Source organism: Sitophilus oryzae, unplaced genomic scaffold, assembly GCF_002938485.1.
Source record: "Sitophilus oryzae breed Bouriz unplaced genomic scaffold, Soryzae_2.0 scaffold_683_pilon_pilon, whole genome shotgun sequence".
Taxonomy (NCBI): Eukaryota; Metazoa; Arthropoda; class Insecta; order Coleoptera; family Curculionidae; genus Sitophilus; species Sitophilus oryzae.
In genome coordinates, this window is record NW_022147288.1 from 138,969 (window position 1) to 160,663 (window position 21,695).

General features: G+C 33.2%; 1 protein-coding gene across 4 annotated transcripts in view; it reads left to right on the forward strand.

Moving 5' to 3' along the window:
- Positions 1–21,695, forward strand: part of LOC115888096 (patched domain-containing protein 3) — a 52,368-nt gene continuing 30,673 nt past the window's right edge. For 3 of the 4 annotated variants that reach the window (XR_004051210.1, XR_004051211.1, XM_030907671.1), the window contains exons 1-5: positions 1–274; positions 13,262–13,476; positions 16,949–17,130; positions 18,355–18,542; positions 18,598–18,756. Coding sequence is in view for 2 of the 4 variants with exons in the window: in XM_030907671.1 (XP_030763531.1) it covers positions 1–274; positions 13,262–13,476; positions 16,949–17,130; positions 18,355–18,542; positions 18,598–18,756 (1,018 nt within the window). In the remaining 2 variants the exon portion in view is untranslated. The remainder of the gene's footprint in view (positions 275–13,261; positions 13,477–16,948; positions 17,131–18,354; positions 18,543–18,597; positions 18,757–21,695) is intronic. The other variant, XM_030907672.1, reaches the window with a different exon arrangement.

The following is a 21,695-nucleotide window of genomic DNA, read 5'->3' on the forward strand; positions in this document are numbered from 1 at the left end:
ATGATTGGCCTGAAAATCGTAGACGAACTGCTCAACAAATCCTTCTACAAGCTGGGACTTGTGGTGGGCAAACATCCCGGTTACTTCCTCATAATCCCCGTGATGATCACCATTCTAGGAATGACGGGATATCAAAGGATGCACAACAACATTGATCCAGAGTACTTGTTCAGTCCCATTAATGGAGAAGGAAAAATTGAAAGAGCCATAGTGGAAAATTATTTTAAAGTCAATTATACGAGTAGGTTTGACGTGGCAAGGATAACAAGAGCAGGTAAGTGATTTTTCGCAATACGAAAATAGAGTAATTTTTATAATTAAGCCAATTATCAATTGCAAAAAAAAACTAAATCACCACAATACACCAAAACACTTTTACTTATAATTATAAATATTCAGTTATTCAGTTTATAATCATCTGCTGATGATGCTAACATGGTTAGCGAAACGCGCGTCCAGTGTAAAAGTAAAAGTGTTTTGGTGTATTGTGGTGATTTAGTTTTTTTTTCTGTGTAACACCAAAGGTTCCAACCCTCAACTGTAATCAATTATCAATTATCGTTGAAAATTTCTTGATAATATTAATTACTGAACACACTCCTCCTCCTCATAGGTGCCTTCTCTGTTGTGGTTGGCGATTAATATGGCATATGTCTCTCTCTTCAGAGCTTGGTGAATAAGGATGTTTCCGCCGGTGTAGGTCCAATCTCTTATGGTACGTAACCATGATTTCTTTTTCCTCCTTGTAAGCTCCGCGCGCACTGAAGGGGTATCGGCGAGAGCGAGCGGCACGACCGGTCGGAAAGTGGATTGTAGCCGCGCACTGGAATCGCACGATCGACGGTCGAAAGTACGTCACCAGCATAAATTTGAGCATAGACGAGGAGAAGTTTATTCAAATTTAGTCAAATGCATTCAGCATTTCAAAAAATTATAAAGTGTTATTACTATATATATTTTTATGCAACTTTTTATATTTTATGCTTTATGATGGAAATTAATATTATTTAGATCTTAACCAAACACACATTAATATATTTAGATCTTACCAAACCATACCACATAAAATTAGTGAATAGAGTGGAAGATGGGGATAAAATATACTACATGACTCTTAGCTTGACCGATTTTAACAAATTTAGTATCATTCAACAGGGTTTAATTTGTTCTTTAAAAACAAAGCTAGATATGAAAAATAGTCAAAACTTCTATTTTTAGTTTTTTAATCTAAATAAGTGTCATTACAAACATTTATATACAGCTTTTATTTTAAGTTTTTAAAATCTTTGTTTTAAGTCAGTAGTAAATAAAACGAAACTTGTGTTTACATTTTGTTTAATGATTGACGTTTCGACCAATTTTAATTCGGTCTTCTTCAGAATCTGTAATATACGTATAAATAATTTTCTACGTTTGTGGTAAGAAAAAATTATATACTAAACACATTGTTAGTGATAAAATTGTATTGTATATTATAGATTCTGAAGAAGACCGAATTAAAATGGTCGAAACGCTTCAATCGTTAAACAAAATAAACACAAGTTTCGTTTTATTCACTACTGACTTAAAACCAAGATTTTAAAAAAACTTAAGATATAATAAAAAGTCAAAGAAAATTGAAAAAAAGAAAAAATATAAATAGTTTTTATAGTACCGTATTATCGAAAAGGAACAGCATCAGCCATGGCCATGAAATGAAGGTCGGTGCCATTTTATATGTAAATTTATATAGGAAATGTCATCAATCGTCATTTCCCATCCAACTGGACTAGATATATGCACAAATATTTATTCAAACATAAATATTATTTTCTCTATTTGTACCTTGTACGAAGCGATCACATAGTGACATTGTGACATAGGATGACTATTTATCAGCTGTTATTACTAACGTCAAAACAAACCAAAAATTAAATAATATGATAAGTTTTTTGACGATATTTAAATTCGATTTCCATAATAATATGAGATAATCAAAACGAAATGAGATATAATGAAATATGAGAAATAAATGGGTTTAATCGGAAGGTTTTCTAATTCAGTTATTGAATAAGGGTAGTAAACAATATAGGTTACGTGCTTCTAAGAATTTTTTATAAAAAACCGCATATTAAGTATGATATGGTCTCGTACACTTTCGATTAATAATTTATCGGACATGTTTAATGTAAAACCGCTCCACTAAAAATAGTCGCTCGGCGTAGACTATTCGTCCCCCTCCCATGCATTCTCTGATTTCGCCTGATGGCGCCGATAGCTCGAATGGCGCCGATAGCTCGAAGCGCACCGATCTAATGCGGTGCGCGGGCTTACATTTATTTCAACGTAAGCTGAAAATTACGTGCCGCTCGCTCGCGCCGCTACCCATTCAGTGCGCGCCCTCCTTTATGCTAAGTTTTCCATCGATTTTTCCTTCTATTATGAGCTGTATTTCCTCATATTCTGAGTGCCGCATTATGTGCCCAAGGTAGGAAGTCTTGTTGATTTTAATTGTTCCTGTTAGGTGTGCACGAGTTTTCATTCTGTGTAAAACTTCACAGTTTGCTGTTCTGGAGGTCCAACTTTTCCTCAGCATCCGACGATACATCCGCATTTCAAATGCATTAAGGCGTTTGATGTCTTCTTGTTTTAGCGTCCATGTTTCGCATCCATATTGAAGCAGGGGCCATATACAGGGTGGTCCGAATTGTATTCCGGAAACTTCGGCAGCATATTCTGCAGATAAAAATAGGTAAAAAAGTTCGTATAAATGTATGTCCTAAAATGCTTAGTTTCGGAGATACAGGGTGTAGAAATTTCATTTTTATTTCGATTTTTTCCAAATAATTTTTGAAGTAACATAAATATTTGGATGAAAATTGGTGACTAGGAGTTTTTTAACATGACAAATTTGAATTTGATATCAATAGGACTCCTATTTGTAGGGAGCGCCACCTACATGTGTTCTAACTGTTTTGAAGAGTAATAACTTTTCTCTCGTCCGTACCTGTATAAAACTACTAAGTGAAAAAAAAACATTTCCGTGATTTTCCACGTAAAAAATGTCTCTTGATAAAAATCGCTGCGAGCAACCGTTTTCAAGATATTTAGAATGGTAATAGTCAATACATGTCATTGACAAAAAATAAAAGGGTTGGGTAGATAAAATATTTCACTGAAATATTAAATTTTGGAGCTTTTTATTTTTTTTAATTAATCATAAAATTTCCTTCGAAAAAATGATGATGAAACAGTTTCTGTTGAACTTTTGGCACAAAAACATTTCAAATTTATGATTTCAGTCTAATAACTATTTAGTCAACATCATGTTTAATTTATGTGAATGATGACAGGTATTGATAATTTCGATTCAAAATATCTTGAGAACCATTACTCATAGCGATTTTTACCAAGAGACTTGTTTTACGTAAAAAACGTCGTAAATGTATATTCTTTTACTCAGTACTTTTATACAGGTACGGACAAGAAGTTATTATTCTTCAAATTCGGTTAAAAATATGTAGGTGGCGCCCTCTATAAGTAGGAGTCATATTGACATCAAAATCAAATTTCTCATGTCAAAAAACTCCTAGACACCGATTTTGATCCAAATATTGACGTTAGTTCAAAAAATATTTGGAAAAAATCGAAATAAAAATGAAACTTCTACACCCTGTATCTCGGAAACTAAGCATTTTCGGACGTACATTTATACGAACTTTTTTACTTATTTTTATATGCAAAATATGTTGCTGAAGTTTCCCGAATACAGTTCGGACCACCCTGTACAACATTTTATTGTTCTTAGCCTCGTTGGTATAGCTATTCTCAGATGGCGCAAGAACTTCCGCATATTGAGGAAACCAGCCCTAGCTATTTTAATCCTTCCTCTGATTTTCTTAAAGTGGTCTAGCTGGCTGTTTAATTCCCTGCCCAAGTAAATACCGGGTGTTGCATCGTCGTTGGGAACATAGGAAATCCCATGCAAAATTTGAACTGTCCAGATATTGGCTTCGCTATAAAATCCATAGGGGAGGGATTTTATAGCGAAGTCGTAAATAGACTTTTTAAAGGTCTACATTTGGTAAACACACATGCCAAATTTGAACAATTTTGGACAAGTCGATTTTAGGTAATTTGAGAAAAACTTAATCGATTTTTATATTAAAACCGAACAGGTAACAATCAAACACTAGTCAAAAACTGACATACCTTAGGTTTACAAACTATGATTTTGTCATTGTCAAAAGTAATTTTAATAAAATTTTAATATTTACGGAAAATTAACCGAAACATGTCAGATACACTATCTAATCTATTTCCCGCGTATTTTATCATGTTCACTTTTTCTTTATGAGTATAACAATAAATTATTACTAGTACTGAATATTAAAATTTTATTAAAATTAACTTACGTGGTGTTTCATTTTTACCTATTCAGTTTTAATTTAAAAATCGATTAAGTTTTTCTCAAATTACCTAAAATCGGCTTGTCCAAAATTGTTCAAATTTGGCATGTGTGTTTACAAAATGTAGACCTTTAAAAAGTCTATTTACGACTTCGCTATAAAATCCATAGGGGAGCCAATATCTGGACAGTTCAAATTTTGCATGAGATTTCCTATGTTCCCAACGACGCCGACGATGCAACACCCGGTATATGTCTGCCTGGGCCTGTATTCTGTAACTTTGACATAAAAATGTTACGCTTTCAAAGCGGTAAGCGCAAGTATTCGATCAGCGAAACGCAAGGCAGTCGATTTTGGTATTCTCGTTGCCATGCGAATCGTGTTCTGGATACGCGTTGAGCACATATTGGCAACATCACAATTTCTAACGTAGCTAATAGTCAAAAGTTGATAACTGACGAATATAACAATGAAAAATGTCAATGTTACGTGAATTTCATAACCTATTGTTGAGTTATGTCAAGCTATTTTTCTATAGATATGTCATTATTCTTATTATACGAGGGAAGTGTTGAAGAGTCTTCTCAGCATTTTCGATGTTTTTAACAATAGTTATAGCTGCCAAGTCGTAAATTACCAATTACTTATTGAGGCATTTATAGAAGAAGTAGTAATTTTCACTAAAGAGCAAGATAACGCCCCAAATCACAATTTTTTTGATTTTCACTGACAGTTCGACAAGCAAAACGATCCTTTAAGGCAACCGTTTTCAAAGCGCTCAGCGCAATCACTAAAGACGCTAAACGCGTCAGACGAAAATTAACGTCATTACGCTAAGCGCTTTTAGACGCTCAGCGTAAAAATGAATATGTCCGTTGTTAGCAACAATGCTTAAAAATCGCGTCCTCGATTATATACTACTATACAGGGTGCTACAAATTCGAGGTACGAGCATTGGTAACTCGGTAACCGTAATAGATACGAAGATGGTTAAATTGGGGCAAAGTTGCCCTTTGGGATGTTCACCAAGATGGCATCAAAAAAGTTTAAAAATTTCAAGGGATTGCTGAGTTTTTGGAAAAAACGGATATTTTTGAAAATCGATTTAATTTTTTCTTGTCGATACTTTTTTAGAAAATCAAAAACTAATTGCACATTTTCATAGCCACTTTATTAGGGCTATCTGATAGTATTTTTTGATATTCAAATCAGCTGATACATTGTGAGATACAGAGGCCAACTTAATTCTTTAAATACGGATCTGCATTTTTTATTTCGGATTTTGAAAGAACCTGTCTCCTGACAACAATGATATGCCACACTCAATATTTTTTTGTTTTGGAAATTTGGACATAATTTATTTAAACTAATTTCAAGTCCAGCTCTGGTTTTTAAACGGCTTTATTTAGCTCGACCCGTACGGTATTTATTTATTTGTTTGTTTATTTGGGTCAAAATTAAAAATTGAAATTTAAGTACCTTCCTGTTGTCAGATTGGTCTGAAATTTGGTACACACCTTTAGTTCCGATGACAATACAATATAGTAATATCAATAACATTGTAAATCTAAGATGGCCGCCGGTACAAAATGGCGGATTTCATATTTTTCCACAACCCCCTCAATATGGGTATCAAATGAAAGGGCTACACTAGTAGAATACATGACAAATATAATAATAATAATAATAATATAATAATATGACAAAATTTAAAATCCAAGATGGACGTCGTTACAAAATGGCGTATTAGGTGAGGGCATGAGTAGTCGTGTCCAGAACAGTTGTGTCCAAGATTGTGTGACGTTAGAAGGACAGATAAAAAAAATAGGTGATTAGATGTACCTACGTAGTTAGCGGTAGCTTTACCACCCAAGTTAAGGTAATAGGTTAAAACGTGCTGAGGACTGTATGGCATTAGGGTGGTTAAAATGTAATGTCGCAAGCGTTTTCCCCTCAAGATTGGGCGCCTCTTGTTGTATATTATAGCCTTGCCCTCTACTGAACCTCTGGGGGGGTCGACCGTTAAAATGTCCATTACTCGTGGGAACAACATGGAAACAATAAATAAAAAAACAAACAAAAATAAAAAAACAAAACTGCTACACAACGAAAAGAAGGCTCGAAAAGGCGAAAAAGAAAAGTATAGAACGAAACGATGCAGAAGAAAGTGAAAAATGAAACCTATAGTCGACTACAGAAACGAAGAGAACGGTTAGCAACAGAAACACCTGAGCAACATGATGCCAGGTTAATAGCACAACGTGAGAGACAAAGGCAGCTGGTAGAGTCAGAAACACCTGAGCGTCATGAGTCCAAGCTAGCATCACAACGTGACAGACAGAGAGAGTTGTTAGCGGCAGAAACACCTGAGCGTCATGAGTCTAGGCTGGCATCACAACGAGAGAGACAAAGAGAGTTGTTAGCGTCAGAAACACCTGAGCGTCATGAGTCTAGGCTAGCATCAGAACGCGACAGACAGAGAGAGTTGTTAGCATTTAACACAACGCTGCTGTTTTAAATCTGTTCCGGAATAAGGGATCTCGAATTTATACCATTAAAGCACAGGACCAACTAATTGACGCCACACGAAATACAGATAATTTAAATTTAGCACATATAATACCAACAGATATAAATAAGACTGGAGGCTTACAATCAGTACTTGAAATATTTGTAGGAGCAAAAGTAATGTTGCGGTCCAACATTGACGTTACAAAAGGATTGGTAAATGGTGCTATGGGCCACATTACAGAAATTGTTTGGCCTCAGTTCCGTCGAACCCAAATGTACGAAACAGATGTACCATCAGTTTGGATTGAATTTGGCAGAGACGGCATACACGTTATACACCCGAAAGCCATACCATTTCCAGCAAAATTCAATTATGGTACGGCTGAAAGAAGGATGTTACCCTTAATTTTGTCATGGGCCCACCGTCCATAAAATGCAGAGCAGCACAGTCGACCATGCAGTAGTGTATTTGGACTCAAAATTGTTTGAGGAAGGGCAAGCATACGTGGCTCTAAGTCGAGTCAAGTCTCTGGAAGGGCTATGTATTGAGGAATTAGATTGTAATAAATTATCAGGTAAAAAACCATGTAATAATGATGCTAAATGAATTAAATAGAATGAGGAATATTCGGTAGGCATTTCCGTTAAATACTAAAAATTAGAAAATAAAAAATCGGTAAAAAAACTTTTAAATTAAACGGTTTTATCTTATGTGCACTGAAAACTAGAAAATAATAATTACAATTAGGTATTTTGAACTTCTAGTTCAGAAATATTTTAGTACTAGGCAGAAGAGCTTTTAGGCATATTAGACTAAAATAAAAACGTGGGGCCCCTCTGAAATCCTACCTATGGCAAAGCATATCTTTATGCTTTGGTAGATCATGAGCTCGGCGTTTGCTGGTGAAGCCGCCACGGCTGGTTATTGATTGTCAAAATCTCCAGTTACGATTATAGTAAGTCGATGCAATCCACACTTAGTATAGAAGAAAGTATTACAGCAATAGTTAATGGGCACCACGTTTTTATTTTAGTCTAATATGCCTAAAAGCTATTCTGCCTAGTACTATAATATTTCTGAACTAGAAGTTCAAAATACCTAATTGTTATTATTATTTTCTAGTTTTCAGTGCACATAAGATAAAACCGTTTAACTTAAAAGTTTTTTTACCGATTTTTTTTATTATTTAATATATTCATTGTAACAATATTGATAAGCTTTCAAACTTAACAGTGACGTGGGTTGAATACGGAAAATCAAATGCAATAAAATAATAAAAAATAATATAAATAAAATGTAATATAAACAATCAAATCATTCCCCGGAAGATGGATTGGAAATGGTAGGGCAGTATAATGGCTAGCGAGGTATCTGGAGGGTCTGATGACGTCAAGTAATTCGACAGGTCCAAATTTTACAAAAAAGTGAAATCAACACATCTCGGCAGTTAGAATAAAGAATACAAAATGCATTCAGAAGTATAAGAAGATCTATTGAAAAGCTATAAATAAAATTGAACGAAAAATAAATTTGTGCATTAGGGAGAACATATAGACTATGTAAAGCATTAGAAACTAGTTTATAGAAGTTAATTTATACATAATAACTACGATAAATATTATGCAAATTATTAGATCGTACAATGAGAATTTCAACTTCACAATAAGAAAAGTTAAAAATAATATCTTTAGATTGTTGATCTGGATATTATTTATTTGCATCTTTCAATTGGCTCAATTTTCTTTATTCAATGTTAATTAGCACTGATCAATATCGTTGCGATGAATATAATCAGATTAAATAATTTAAAATACAAAACAAAAAAAAGTATAAAGTGTGGCATATGATTGTACTCAGGAGACTGAATTCTTTGAAAATATGAAATAAAAAATGCAGGTCCGTATTTAAAAAAACTAAGTTGGCCTCTGTATCTTACAAATCATCAGCTAATTTGAAAATCTAAAAATACTATCAGATAGCCCTAATAAAGTGGCTATGAGAACGTGCTATTAGTTGTTTGATTTTCTGAAAAGTAACGACAGGAAAAAATTAAATTAGTTTTCAAAAAAATCCGTTTTTTCCAAAAAAACTCAGCAATCCTTGAAATTTTTAAAACTTTTTTGATGACATCATGGTGAACAGCCCAAGGCGTAACTTTGCCTCAATTTAACCATCTTCGTATCTGTTACGGTTTCCCAGATACCAATGCTCGTATCTCGAATTTGTAGCACCCTGTATATTATATACTATTATTATTATCTACAGATAGGGAATTCACATTTAGTTTTCATCATTTTCTGCCAATTCCTTATCAGTCCTCAAGAAATATTGATATAATGAATATAAAATCGTTCTGTAAAAAAATTCTCTTGAGAAACAACCAATTAAATAAACGCTTCACTAACCATGATACATTATTAAATAATTTTATTATTTGCATAGTTTGTGCAATGTTTTTAATTGTGAAAAGTATTCTTAATATCGGACACTTCTAATTAATGAAATAATCAAATTAATTAATTTAATTACTAAGTAAAAATGTAAATTGTCTTAGAAAACTAACTATAATAAACACCTCCAACCATATTACATTCCTTTTCATGAGCAAATAATTTTAATTTGTACTTATTTCTAAGATACAAATAGAAAATTTGATTTCTACTTCTGTGCTAATAGCATAGGCGTTGCCAGTACAAATACCGTATGCTTGGATTGCGCTAATAATGGTGTATTATTATAATTACTATTTTTTTCCTAAACGGCCGTATAAAAAATAAATACCAGGACATTTAATTTAGTTATGGTAAATTATAACAATAAACTAGTTTTGCTGCACAGAATTTGCTTTCTATAATACGCTTAGTTCTGTGATACCAAGTCTTAATATGCATTAATATTATATTAATAATACTTATGGATTGTTATGTACGTATACCATGCTGTAGTTATCTACCGTATGTAGTATCATCTGCCCTCTGTCCTTCTTGTCATATGTCCTGACTAGTTATGTAAACTTTAGTTACTTATATGGACTGGTTACTACTAGTTACTTTTGGTAATAGCACTCGTGACTTTGGACTCGTTACTTTAGTTACTTTAGTTACTCGTCACTTTGGTACTTAATATCGTTACTTTATAATCGTTGTTTTGTGTACAGGTTGGAAGACTTGGGATTGACTTGGAATTTCGTTACTTATTGTGCGCGGCGATCTTCGTTGCGTGCTCGGTTTAACCTATAAGGGGTTTCTACTTTCTTCTAGTGTAAGGGCTTAATAGGATAATTTCAATACTCGGTATTCAAGTACTGTAGTACAATTCCCTTCCATTTTGGGCAGGAGCTCCGTCTTGCTGCCACCATATTTCTTGCAATACCGCCAAAGGTTGATTGTCTAGAGCGTCTAAGACATCATTCCTAATCAAATTTAGATATCGTCCCATCGTAAATGAAAGGTCCAATAATTGTGTTCCTCCACATACCAATCCATACATTGAATGAAGTTCTCCCTTGAATTCGTACCTGCTGGTTTATCCTTGGATTATCAATAGACCAATAATGTTCATTGTTTCTATTGAATAATCCGCTAGTTGAGAAGCTGCATTCGTCTGTCCATATTATATTATTAGGGAAATCTACATTTTCATCTATTTTTTGAACAAACCAGTCACAAAACTGCAGGCGCCTTTCATTATCTCCTGGCCTGAGTGCCTGACTAACGTGTATTTTAAACGCTTTGTATCCATGAGAATGTAAAGTATTTTGTACACGTTTTCTGGGTTTGTTGAGTTCATGAGCAAATTGTCTAGTTGATTTCCTGGTGTTGTTGTCCACCTTAAAGAGAAATACGTATATTGTAGAAAAAGATAGAAAAATAAAAAATTAACCAACTTCATTAATAATCTGTTGCTCTTCTTCAGTAGTTACACGGGATCCATATTTTCTTCTTGGTTATAAAGAGACAAATTATTGTCTAAAATAGCGAAACGGCTATAATGAGGCTGTGGTCTTTCCGGATACAATTCCATATACTGTTGACTTGCTACTTGAGAATTTCGATTGCAACTATAATAGATTTTTATCATATCGCGCATCTCAAAAGGAGAAAATACCATTTTGCTATTAACTAGAGCCAAGAATACGAGCCCTAACAACTAAATGTTCGGACAAACAAAAAATTATTAAAAACCTTTATTTTAATTAACTGAATTATTTACATTTAAGAAATACATTAAAAATATATTAAAATCTAACATTTCTAATGAGTATTTAAATAGTTTAGTTTCTATAAACATTAAAATAAACTGTAGACCAATAAATAAACAAAAAAGATTGCACAATATCGTGACAACTAAATGTTCGGACACTTTAAAAAAATAACTGTACTCATATGGCTTTACATCGGCATAAACTTTTGCAACCACTGCAAGCCTGTTTGCATTGTTTTTATTAATGATTGGCATACGCCAGAGTAAAAATTTTGCCATAATTCACTTAATATCATCGTCAAGTGGGCAACGGTTTCTTGGGGATCGTGGCACAATTTTTGTTTTGTTTTATGCCATATGTCGCGATAACATTAAGGTCCGGACTGTGCGAAGGCCATGAGCTTGATGATCATGTCCCTAAACCATTTTTTTTTGCCCCGCCATCCTGTTGAAATATAAAATTATTGTCCTGGTCTTTACCAGAACAATTGGTTACAAGAACCTTTGTCTTTCCCACTTGACAGAAGAATATTTTTCAAAATTCTTTGATTTTTTGACGCATCAATTATGCCTTCTACCACTTCATACTTTTCTGGGCCTATTTTGGACATACACATTCAAATCTTAATGCCTTTAGGAAATTTCACTGTCCTTTTGAGGCAATCTTTATCAAATAGACACTCTAGCGGTGTTCGATTATATTTATTATATCGATATTAAGGTGACTCATGTGCATATGTAATCCGTGCACTTGCAATTTGCGATTGGAATTATTACCGTCGGATTGGGAAATAATTAAATACTTTACCTTAATGTCATTTTTGTAGTTTGTGACATCAGAAGTTCCAATTCGACGCTGTTAATTATAATCGCAAGTTCGAGGATTACATCTGCACGCATGCATGATCATTATGAAAGATGGACAGTGGAATTTCCTAAAGACATTGTGCTTTTAGAGTTTACGTCCGCAATGGGTCTAGGAAGATATGAGGTGGTAGAAAGGTACAACTAATGTGTCAAAACATCAAGAAATTTTTTGAAAAATAGTTTTGTGTGAAGTGCGAAAGACCTTTACCAGGATATGAATTTTATGTTTCAACAGGATGGCGGGGCATGCCATACGGCTAAAACTACTAAAAAATGGTTTAGGGACATGAACATCAAGGTCCCCTCATTGCCTTCGCATAGTCCGGACCTTAATGTTACTGAGAGATGTGGCATAAAACAAAACAAGAATTGTGCCACGATCCCCAAGAAAACCGTTGCCCATTTGACGATGATATTCAGTGAATTATGGCAAAATTTTGCTCGGACGCATGTCAATTATTAATAAAAACAATGCCAAACAGGCTTGCAGTGGTTGCAAAAGTTCATGTCGATGTAACGCCATATGAGAACAGTTATTTTTTAAAGTGTCCGAACATTTAGTTGTCACGATATTGTGCAATATTTTTGTTTATTTATTGGCCTACAGTTTATTTTAATGTTTATAGAAACTAAACTATTTAAATACTCATTAGAAATGTTAGATTCTAATATATTTTTAATGTATTTCTTAAATGTAAATAATTCAGTTAATGAAAATAAAGGTTTTTAATAAATTTTTGTTTGTCCGAACATTTAGTTGTTAGGGCTCGTATTATTGATCCTGTCATAACTTTTGCAATAAAACAATTACGGCGCGACGCGTTGGCACAGCCACCTTAAAAAAATACAAAGCAAAACATGAAAATGCATCGAGGCAGAAGTTGAGACTTATTTTATTGCTTGCTGTATTTAGTTCCTTAATTTTTTAATGGTAGTTCTTTAGAAACAATAATTTTTCGACGCTTCGCATTTAATGTATCATGTTTCCTCAAGATTTTTTTTTTGGTCTTTCCTATGTCTTGGAGTAGTATTTATTATCGTTTCTTTGCTGAGATTCTTAGTACTGATTCTCAGTTCAATACTGAGATTCTCAGTAAAGAAACGATAATTAATACTACTCCAAGACATGGAAAGACCAAAAAAAATCCTGAAGAAGCATGATACATTAAATGCAAAACGTCGAAAAAATATTGTTTTAATTTAACCATAGCCACAAACAACACCCAAGAAACAACTAAAAAAAATTATATACATAATTATATATTACTATAATGCTCATTCTTTGTTTCAGGTAGATTTGGCAGAGTTATTATCACGTCCAAAGATGGAAACAAGAATATGTTGAGAGTCGAAGTCTGGAAAGAAATTAGAATGTTAGACGAGCTAATACAAAACATGACCGTCATTTACGAAAACGAATATTTTACTTATAACGACATTTGTGCGAAGTGGATGACGGAATGCTTCCAAAACGATATTTTAAATTTGGACTACATTATGGAGGACGTAAGTAGAAACAATGAATACCTAATTAATCGAAATAATAATGTTGTGAATAAAGTGGTATAAACACTTTTATAAATAAACTAGCGTGTACCAGCGACTTCGTAAGCGTCGAATTAATCATTTGTAATGGTGATGATAAAACAAAGCAAGAATTTCCATTAACATAAAAACTGAATAAAATTTTCTCTCATTTATGTCAGCATGATAAAAAAACAATATGGCGATATTATTATATAACTTAGTAATATTTGAGGGGTAGTTTCATCTCGTTGGAATTTGACTTTCGAAAAATCCGTTTGCCAAAAATAAGCTTTTTACGTCAAGCAGTTTAAGCAAAATCGTGGTTAAGAAATTACCCAACTTTTTGGAACACCCTGTATGATTTTTTAAAAAATTTCAAAATATGTGAAAAAACCAAATAAATTATGCTTGTCCAAGCGTTTTCCCGAAAGACTAACCGTTTTTTAAATAACAAATATTGTAATATTTGAGGGGCGTTTTCACCCTCTTGGAATGGTGAGAAGCCCCTCCTTATCGAACCTCTACACCCCACAGTCAATCCGTTTGCCAAAAATCAGCTTTAAATGTCAAGCAGTTTAAGCAGAATCGTGCTTACTCAGTGGTCATATTTTATGAAACACCCTGTATAAATTTATAAAAAAAAATCTTAAAATATGTAAAACAACAAAATAAAATATACAGGTTTAAGAGTTTTTCCGAAAAACTCACCGGTTTTTAAATAAAAAATATTTTAATATTTGAGGGATAGTTTCACCCCCTTAGAATTCGAGTTTCGAAAAGTCCCTTCTTATCGAACCTCTACACCCTAAAGTCAATCTCTTTTCTAAAAATCAGCTTTTTACGTCAAGCGCTTTAAGCAGGATCGTGATTAATCAAGGACCAGATTTTTCGAAACACCCTGTATACATCTTTAAAAAATCTTAAAATATGTAAAAAAATAAAAGTGTTTAAGCGTTTTTTTCGGAAACTTGACCGTTTTTTAAATAAAAAATATTGTAATATTTGAGGGGTGGTTTCACCCTCTTGGAACAGGAATTTCGAAAAATCCCTTCTTATCGAACCTCTACACCCTAGAATCAACCTGTATGCCAAAATTGAGCTTCTTACGTTGAGTGGTTTGAGCAGGATCGTGATTAATCAGTGTGTCAGTCACTTAAGGATTTTATATATTAGTATAGATCGGCGTATACCTAACAGATATTATAATAAACTGGTCTTAAGTCTATACGTGAAATTTTTTTCCATTCCATAATGGGGTAGTGGTAAAAGGGTGTAGCGGTGAGGGGTGTGAAAATTGCATTTGAAAAATCCAACCAGGTATCATGTATTGACCTAATCTTGAAATCCTATCAGAGGTATTGTGTACAACTTCAAAATTGTATTAAAAGTAATTTACATACATTTAAGAAACCTACCTCAAATTTCCTTTCAAATCTATAAGAGGGTAGTTATGAAAGAAAGTAGGGGTAGGGGTGTGAAAATTGTTAAAGTATTTTTAATAATCAGACTTTTAAGCTGGCTATCGGTCTGTTCCCCTGCAATATTTTTGGATCTATGGTGGTCCTCTTCTGATCTCTCTAGATAACATTCTCCAGTTCATAACTATTGAAATTCCTGTCAATATATTTGGTTGTGACCATGTTGACCCAAAATTACTTTATTATTAAATTATATCAAATGAAATCAAATTTTTACATAGAATTATTCCACTTGAAATATTGTATTATACTTTTTTTTTATTTCACTACCAATTTAAAAAAAAATAATTTAAAAAGTAAATTATTATTATTAATATATTTTAAATATAATCAAAACACAGTCAAAAATAAGCTAAACGACAAAGCTGTTGTTCTTAGGAGTTGAAAATATTCTATTAATTTTCTTTCCAGTCCTATTTAATTATCCTTGATTTTGATTGTATTAAAACTGAGTCATTTTCCACCACTATCTACTATAATTAATTATTATTGAAACATTTCAATATTAATAATTAAACAAATTGTAGTATTTTAAACAATTATTATCAATATTAATTGGGTGCCCGGTGGCGTCGAGGTACAGCTCCCATCTACTAATCTAAAGGTTGTGGGTTCGAATCCCACAGCCGGCATTTCAACCGACTACTATTAATAAAATAAAAATAGTTTGGGTACCTAGGTCGGCTCAGCCTTAAATGAGTACTTGGGATTCATAATCCTGAGGTAATAATAGGCGGTTGAAGCGTAGTGTTAGCCACATTACCTCCCTTGTATACCGAACGACTCTAGCATTGCAAGCTGTACCTTGCTATTCCCAAGGCATTAAACGCTATATACGGGAGCTATTATTATTATTAATATTAATTGATATATTTTCTCCAAAAAAATCCTATATGGGTATTTCGCCACTGCAAGAAAAGCTACAAAATACAATAGTTTAAATACAATTTTGTGTAAACACTTCTCCGTTAATCCAAACGGAAACTACCTGTCAGAAATTAGGTTTACAGATATATAAATTTGCCTAACGAACAAAAAACTGCTCAACGTTTCGGAAAGTTTATCTCTTTACGTCGTTAATAACGCCAAAATTATAATGAAAGAAGCGATAAAAAAGAAAAATAAAAGAGGCTTTTTTAATACAATATAATAAAAATAAATGTATTGCCCATGCATCTGTAGATGTTAGTAATGTATGGCAATCGCTTCTTTGATTTTAAAGAACATAACATAAATAAACATAACATACGTAAAAATTAAAAATAACCATACAGAAAGTTTGGGGCTTCTTGGTTTTACCTTATAAATTACTTTAAAATTACCTTCTTGGGTTATACCTTAAGTAATTGTTATTAGGTAGTTAATTGTTAATTTTGAAGTTTAACTTGATATAATGTAATTTTAACAGAACGTCAACGATTTTGGTAGACGTATCTGTTTTAAAAAAACTAAAGTTTTCTCGAATAGTTGAATTTAAATAGTTTTTTTTTTATTCTTTGTTTTTTTTGCTGGTATGTAAACCCAACTTTTGACAAGTAGTTTACGTTTGGATATGGTTTGGATTAACGCAGAAGTGTTTACAAAAAATAACTGTTTTATTTTGTAGGGGTTTTTTATACCTTTTGTAGATTTTCTTGCAGTGGCGAAATACCCATATATAATTTTTTTGGAGAGATGAATCCGCCACATAGGTATAGACATTTTTTAATATATTTTGTTAAAAATTAATAACTTAAACAGTCTTCATTTATTTCAGTAGTTTAAAAATAACTAATATTTTTCTTAGATGGAGCTATCTTTTGGAGAAAGTAACAATTTTTTGATATCATTATTGCTAATAATCTCCCCATTTTCCATCATATGACAATCTGGCTTTAGAATACCATTTGATAACAATAGCTATAGAATTTAGTTTTAATATATTTTACTGAGAAAACAATTTATTTATGAATGAAATTTTTTTGTTATTTAAGGTAGAAAACCATAACATCAATCTGACGTTTCCGTTGATGATCAACCCAGTAACCTGGGATACTCACATCCTTCCAATTTTCTTCGGTGGAACAGAAGTAAGCGAGGATGGTATCATTATCAGCGTGCCCTCAGTTCAGTTGGTGTATTTCGGAAATGCCGATAGTAGGAAAATTGATACATTGTAAGTATAGAACTCGTGCTTTTAGCTGACCGTGTTTTAATAGCCTTTTATTAAGACACAGTAATAGTGGTAATAATAATTAAATACACACATAGTCAAAATTATTGCATATATCGTTTAAAAATATACTGAAAGGAATTTAAAGAATATTTTTGTTATATATAGCTTTGATAATCTGTAATAAACATTTTTTTTGTTAAAATGGATATGGTAAACAATGTTTATCGTTCAGACCCAATAGTATTACAAATTCTTGCACATTTCGATTTGTAGTCTCTTGGGTTTCAGAAGAAATTTGATCATTGGTTAGACCAAGGCCTAGAAACATCATTTCACAGTTTAATAGAGTCAGACAACACTGTCTCAAAAGGGCTACCGGCAAGCTGCAATAGCTGAAATTGTAGGAATTAACCAAAGCGATGTTTTGCGAATATTAAAAAAGATCAGTGAGACAAACGAGGTTACAGACCGGCTTGGAAGTGGTAGAAAGAGAGTTACTACTGCTGTACAAGTCCGTCAAATATCCCTAATTGCACGACGCAATCCCCTGCTTTCTTTTTTAAAAATGAGTTAGTTCGCCTTCAAAGAGTAAATGTTTCAAGAAAGACCATAGCAAGAAGACTCCATGGCAGAGGATTACATTTAAGAAGGCCTTTTTCGAAGCTTAATTTACAGCACAACATTACGCGTCTACAATGGGCTGAGGAGATGAGAGCAAATGGACCTAACTGGAATTTTGTCATGTTTAGTGATGAAACAACAATAGGCCTAGTGTCAGACTCGCGACAAAGAGAAGTCGTACCACTGAGGTACCACGAAAAAAAGCCTTTTACCATCCTTTTACTATCGATAGTTGCGCCTCGGTGGTACGAAAGTACTACCAATGCACTCGGGCCGCTATCTCCCGTTCGGGACTTAATATCTAACCGATACTTTCTGACAAGTCGGAATTAACTACTCTGCGCTGTGGTTGTCATTTTGTGGATCTGCCCAAACTCACCTGATAATGGAGTAGGGCTCCGAAACCGGTAGTGAGAGCAGGTTGGTCCACATTATGACAAACACAGCGTAGAATTAAATTTCTATATCAGCAGTTAAGTGGCAAGAATCCTTATATAATTATATTAATTAACTCGATATACGGAGTGTCCCAGGAATAAGTGCAGAAATTTTTATGAACTTCATTACAATGCAATTACTAACCTATTCATATTATATTTCCAGAGGTGCAGCTTGGGAAGACGCTTTTCTCAACCTAATCGAACAAATCCAGGATAAAGAGAACAGATTCGAGCATATCAGGATAGCCAGATTCGCTTCGAGAACACTGGATCACGAGCTGGAGAAAAACACTCACTCGGTGATTCCCTACTTCACATCGACATTCGTCATTATGGCTGTATTCTCCATAAGTAGATATTCTAAGTATATAAAAATGTATTTTTGATTAATCTTTGTAAAATTTAGTTACGTGTATGATGTCTGATTGGGTCAGATCGAAACCTTGGTTGGGATTGTTGGGAAATTTGAGCGCTGCTATGGCCACTCTAGGAGCGTTTGGATTTTGTATGTATGCTGGTGTGGACTTTATTGGTATCAATTTGGCAGCGCCCTTTTTAATGATTGGTAAGTAATATAAGATTGGTATGTTAATATTAGTAGTGGGAACTATCGAATGAATACTATCGAAACATTCGATAGTTGCAATTCATTCGAATAATTCGATAGCTAATAAGAAACTAAAATATTTTAACTGTTCGAATAAAAATTATCGAATAGATGCGTCATCTGCCTTGAAATATTGTATTCTAGTAATTAGGCAGCAAAAACCATTCGTTTATAAAATTCATTCATTTATAAAATGCATTTATTCGTCAGGATCGATTATAATAAAATATTAACTGGATTTTAGTTGTCGCCCGGCGACGTAGGTTTCTTTCCGAGAAACCCGACAAGGGTCGGTGGTAATTCTATGAAAGAAGCCGGCATCTTTGATTTTTTGCGGAGTCAGATAAAGATAAGGACATATTATTTTTTTATTGAGGTGCTAGTATTTACACAGAAAATACATTATGAAGGGCGCCGTTGCCATATATTGGTATTAGTTGATATTAGCAAAGAATATTATTGTTTGGCTTTAGTTAGTTTAGATGTAGGAAAATGATTTTTAATGTTTTTAAGCAAAGGCTGGTTTAATAAATAATAATAACAGTAATAATTTGTTATACCTATTAACAACAAAATTTAAATTCATTTAATATAATTTTTTAAGTCGTAGCAAAATATAAACTACAAATTAGATGTCAAAATTATTTATATTAGATCCTATTTAAAAATAATAGTCTCAAATTTTTTTGGCAACGTTGGTTTATTAAATAATAATAATTACAGAACTAATTTGTTATATTAACAACAAATTTTAAAATCATGAAATATAAACATTTATTAATTTTCTAAGCATGCAGTGTAATGGAAGGAAAATATATATAAAAAATTAGAAATCAAAATTATTTATATTAGGTACTTTATATTACTATTTAAAAATAATTTTACTTTTACTGGCATTTACTTTAAAAAATAAATGAAATATTTCTTCGCAAAAAACTACATGTAAGAGAATTAGCATAAACAAAATACAAACATCGTTAACTTTTTTTTAAATTGTTGCGTGTAAAACTTCAATTTAATTTTCTCACCCCATAGTTTGATTTCGATAACCACATTACTTAAACATGATTATTAAGTTCAACTAATTCATATTATTAAAACATCTAAAATACAAATATTACGTATTTTTAAAATTGCTACGTCTCAAAATTTCCCATTAAAAAATAGACCATATACCATATAAAATTAAATAATTGAAAGATAGGGCTCCGGAAAATCACACAAATTTTGGAAAAAATTTTGACCACCTGCACACACACACAATCGTCAATTAAAAAAAAACTACTATTTTAGTATTTTAAATATTTTAATAAACGCAAAAATAGCACAGTATTTATAAGGCGAAGTTATAAAAATTTGGAAGAACTAATAATGCACTGAGGCACACAAAAATCAAACGAGTACTAAATTTCATTTTTCAAAAGCATTCGATAGTCGTGGCTCAACGATAACCATTTAGTCGCACGGCGAGCTTGTCACATATGCTTTAGTATACAAATGAATGAATTATTTTATTCGAATAAAACCATTCGATAGAATGATTTTATTCGAATAAAACCATTCGATAGAATGATTCCATTGAAATCATTCGATAGAATGATTCCATTGAAATCATTCGATAGAATGATTCCATTGAAATCATTCATTCAGTAACCATTCGATAGTCTAATTCATTCGATAGTTCTCATCGCTGTTTAATATATTAAGTTAATATATTAAACAGGGTGAGTTTTTTCGATGTTCTCTATCGGTATCCCGGAAACTACTGAAGTCAGGTAACGGCCCAGCTACGTCGAAACACCGATTTCCATTAGAACACCGAAGTTAAGCGACGTAAGGCGATACTAGTGGATGGACGGGTGACCGGTTCGAAACTCTGTATCGTGCTGTTGTCCAAAAAAAAAAGGCAAAAGTGTAAAATCTATTGACACACACTGCTCATTCACGCCGGTTCGAGGCCGGATGAGATCGGATATCTCGTGAGTAAGAGTCAATTTAGGTACTTGCCAAGTCGGTAGGCCATTGACCATGATATGGCCGAGACCGCGGTTCGGATTCTGCTTAAACAAAGTAGTCCCCGTCCAGATTAGCCCTGGCAGCAAAAAGGAGACGTTAAATGAAATCTTTTACATTACTTTACTGAAGTCAATACTACCACAGATTATAATCTTTGTTTTTTCTTTATTGTTATTCGTGGTTCCAATTTTCGGAATCGGGCGCTAGTTAGATGACTAGTTTGCGCACATAGCACGCCCACTTATGGCCTCTAAAATTGTGCACAGCGCCCGACCGGCACAGTTATTAGAGAGATATCGCAAAACCGAATAACGTCATGCAGTATTTACGCGTACCTTATCATGGTCAGTCATGGTTACTATATGCACAAGTCAATTTTTAACGCAACGCCCGCTAATAACGTTACCGTCTAGCGTAATTTGCGGATCAATTACACCAAGCGCTATTTCTAAATAACGTTTAAAAATTGCTTAAATGGGCATGTGCGGGTATTTGACAACCGGGGCCGGCCGGGAAGATCTTTTATTTTAGGTTATGTTTGAATTGTTTTGAATTATTACTTTAGTTTTATTAGGTCATTTGATATTTAAGTAGCTGGGATTAGTTTTAATTAAATAAATATGGCCCAAAATATGGATTCCACCTCTTCCAATATTAAAGAACCTATAAAGAGACTTAAGCCTTGTTCGTGTAGACGCGAATCGCGAATCGCGATTTTGCGAAACTGCTCTCATTGGTCCAATTTTAATGAACATGGCGGCGCTGTCAGAAATTTTAAGATTTTGGTGATTCGCAAGATTTAAAATTTGGGCGCGGGAAAGTTAAAGTGTTTTCAACTTTTTGCGAATATTCGCGCGATTTTAAGGTTCGCGTTTGCGCAG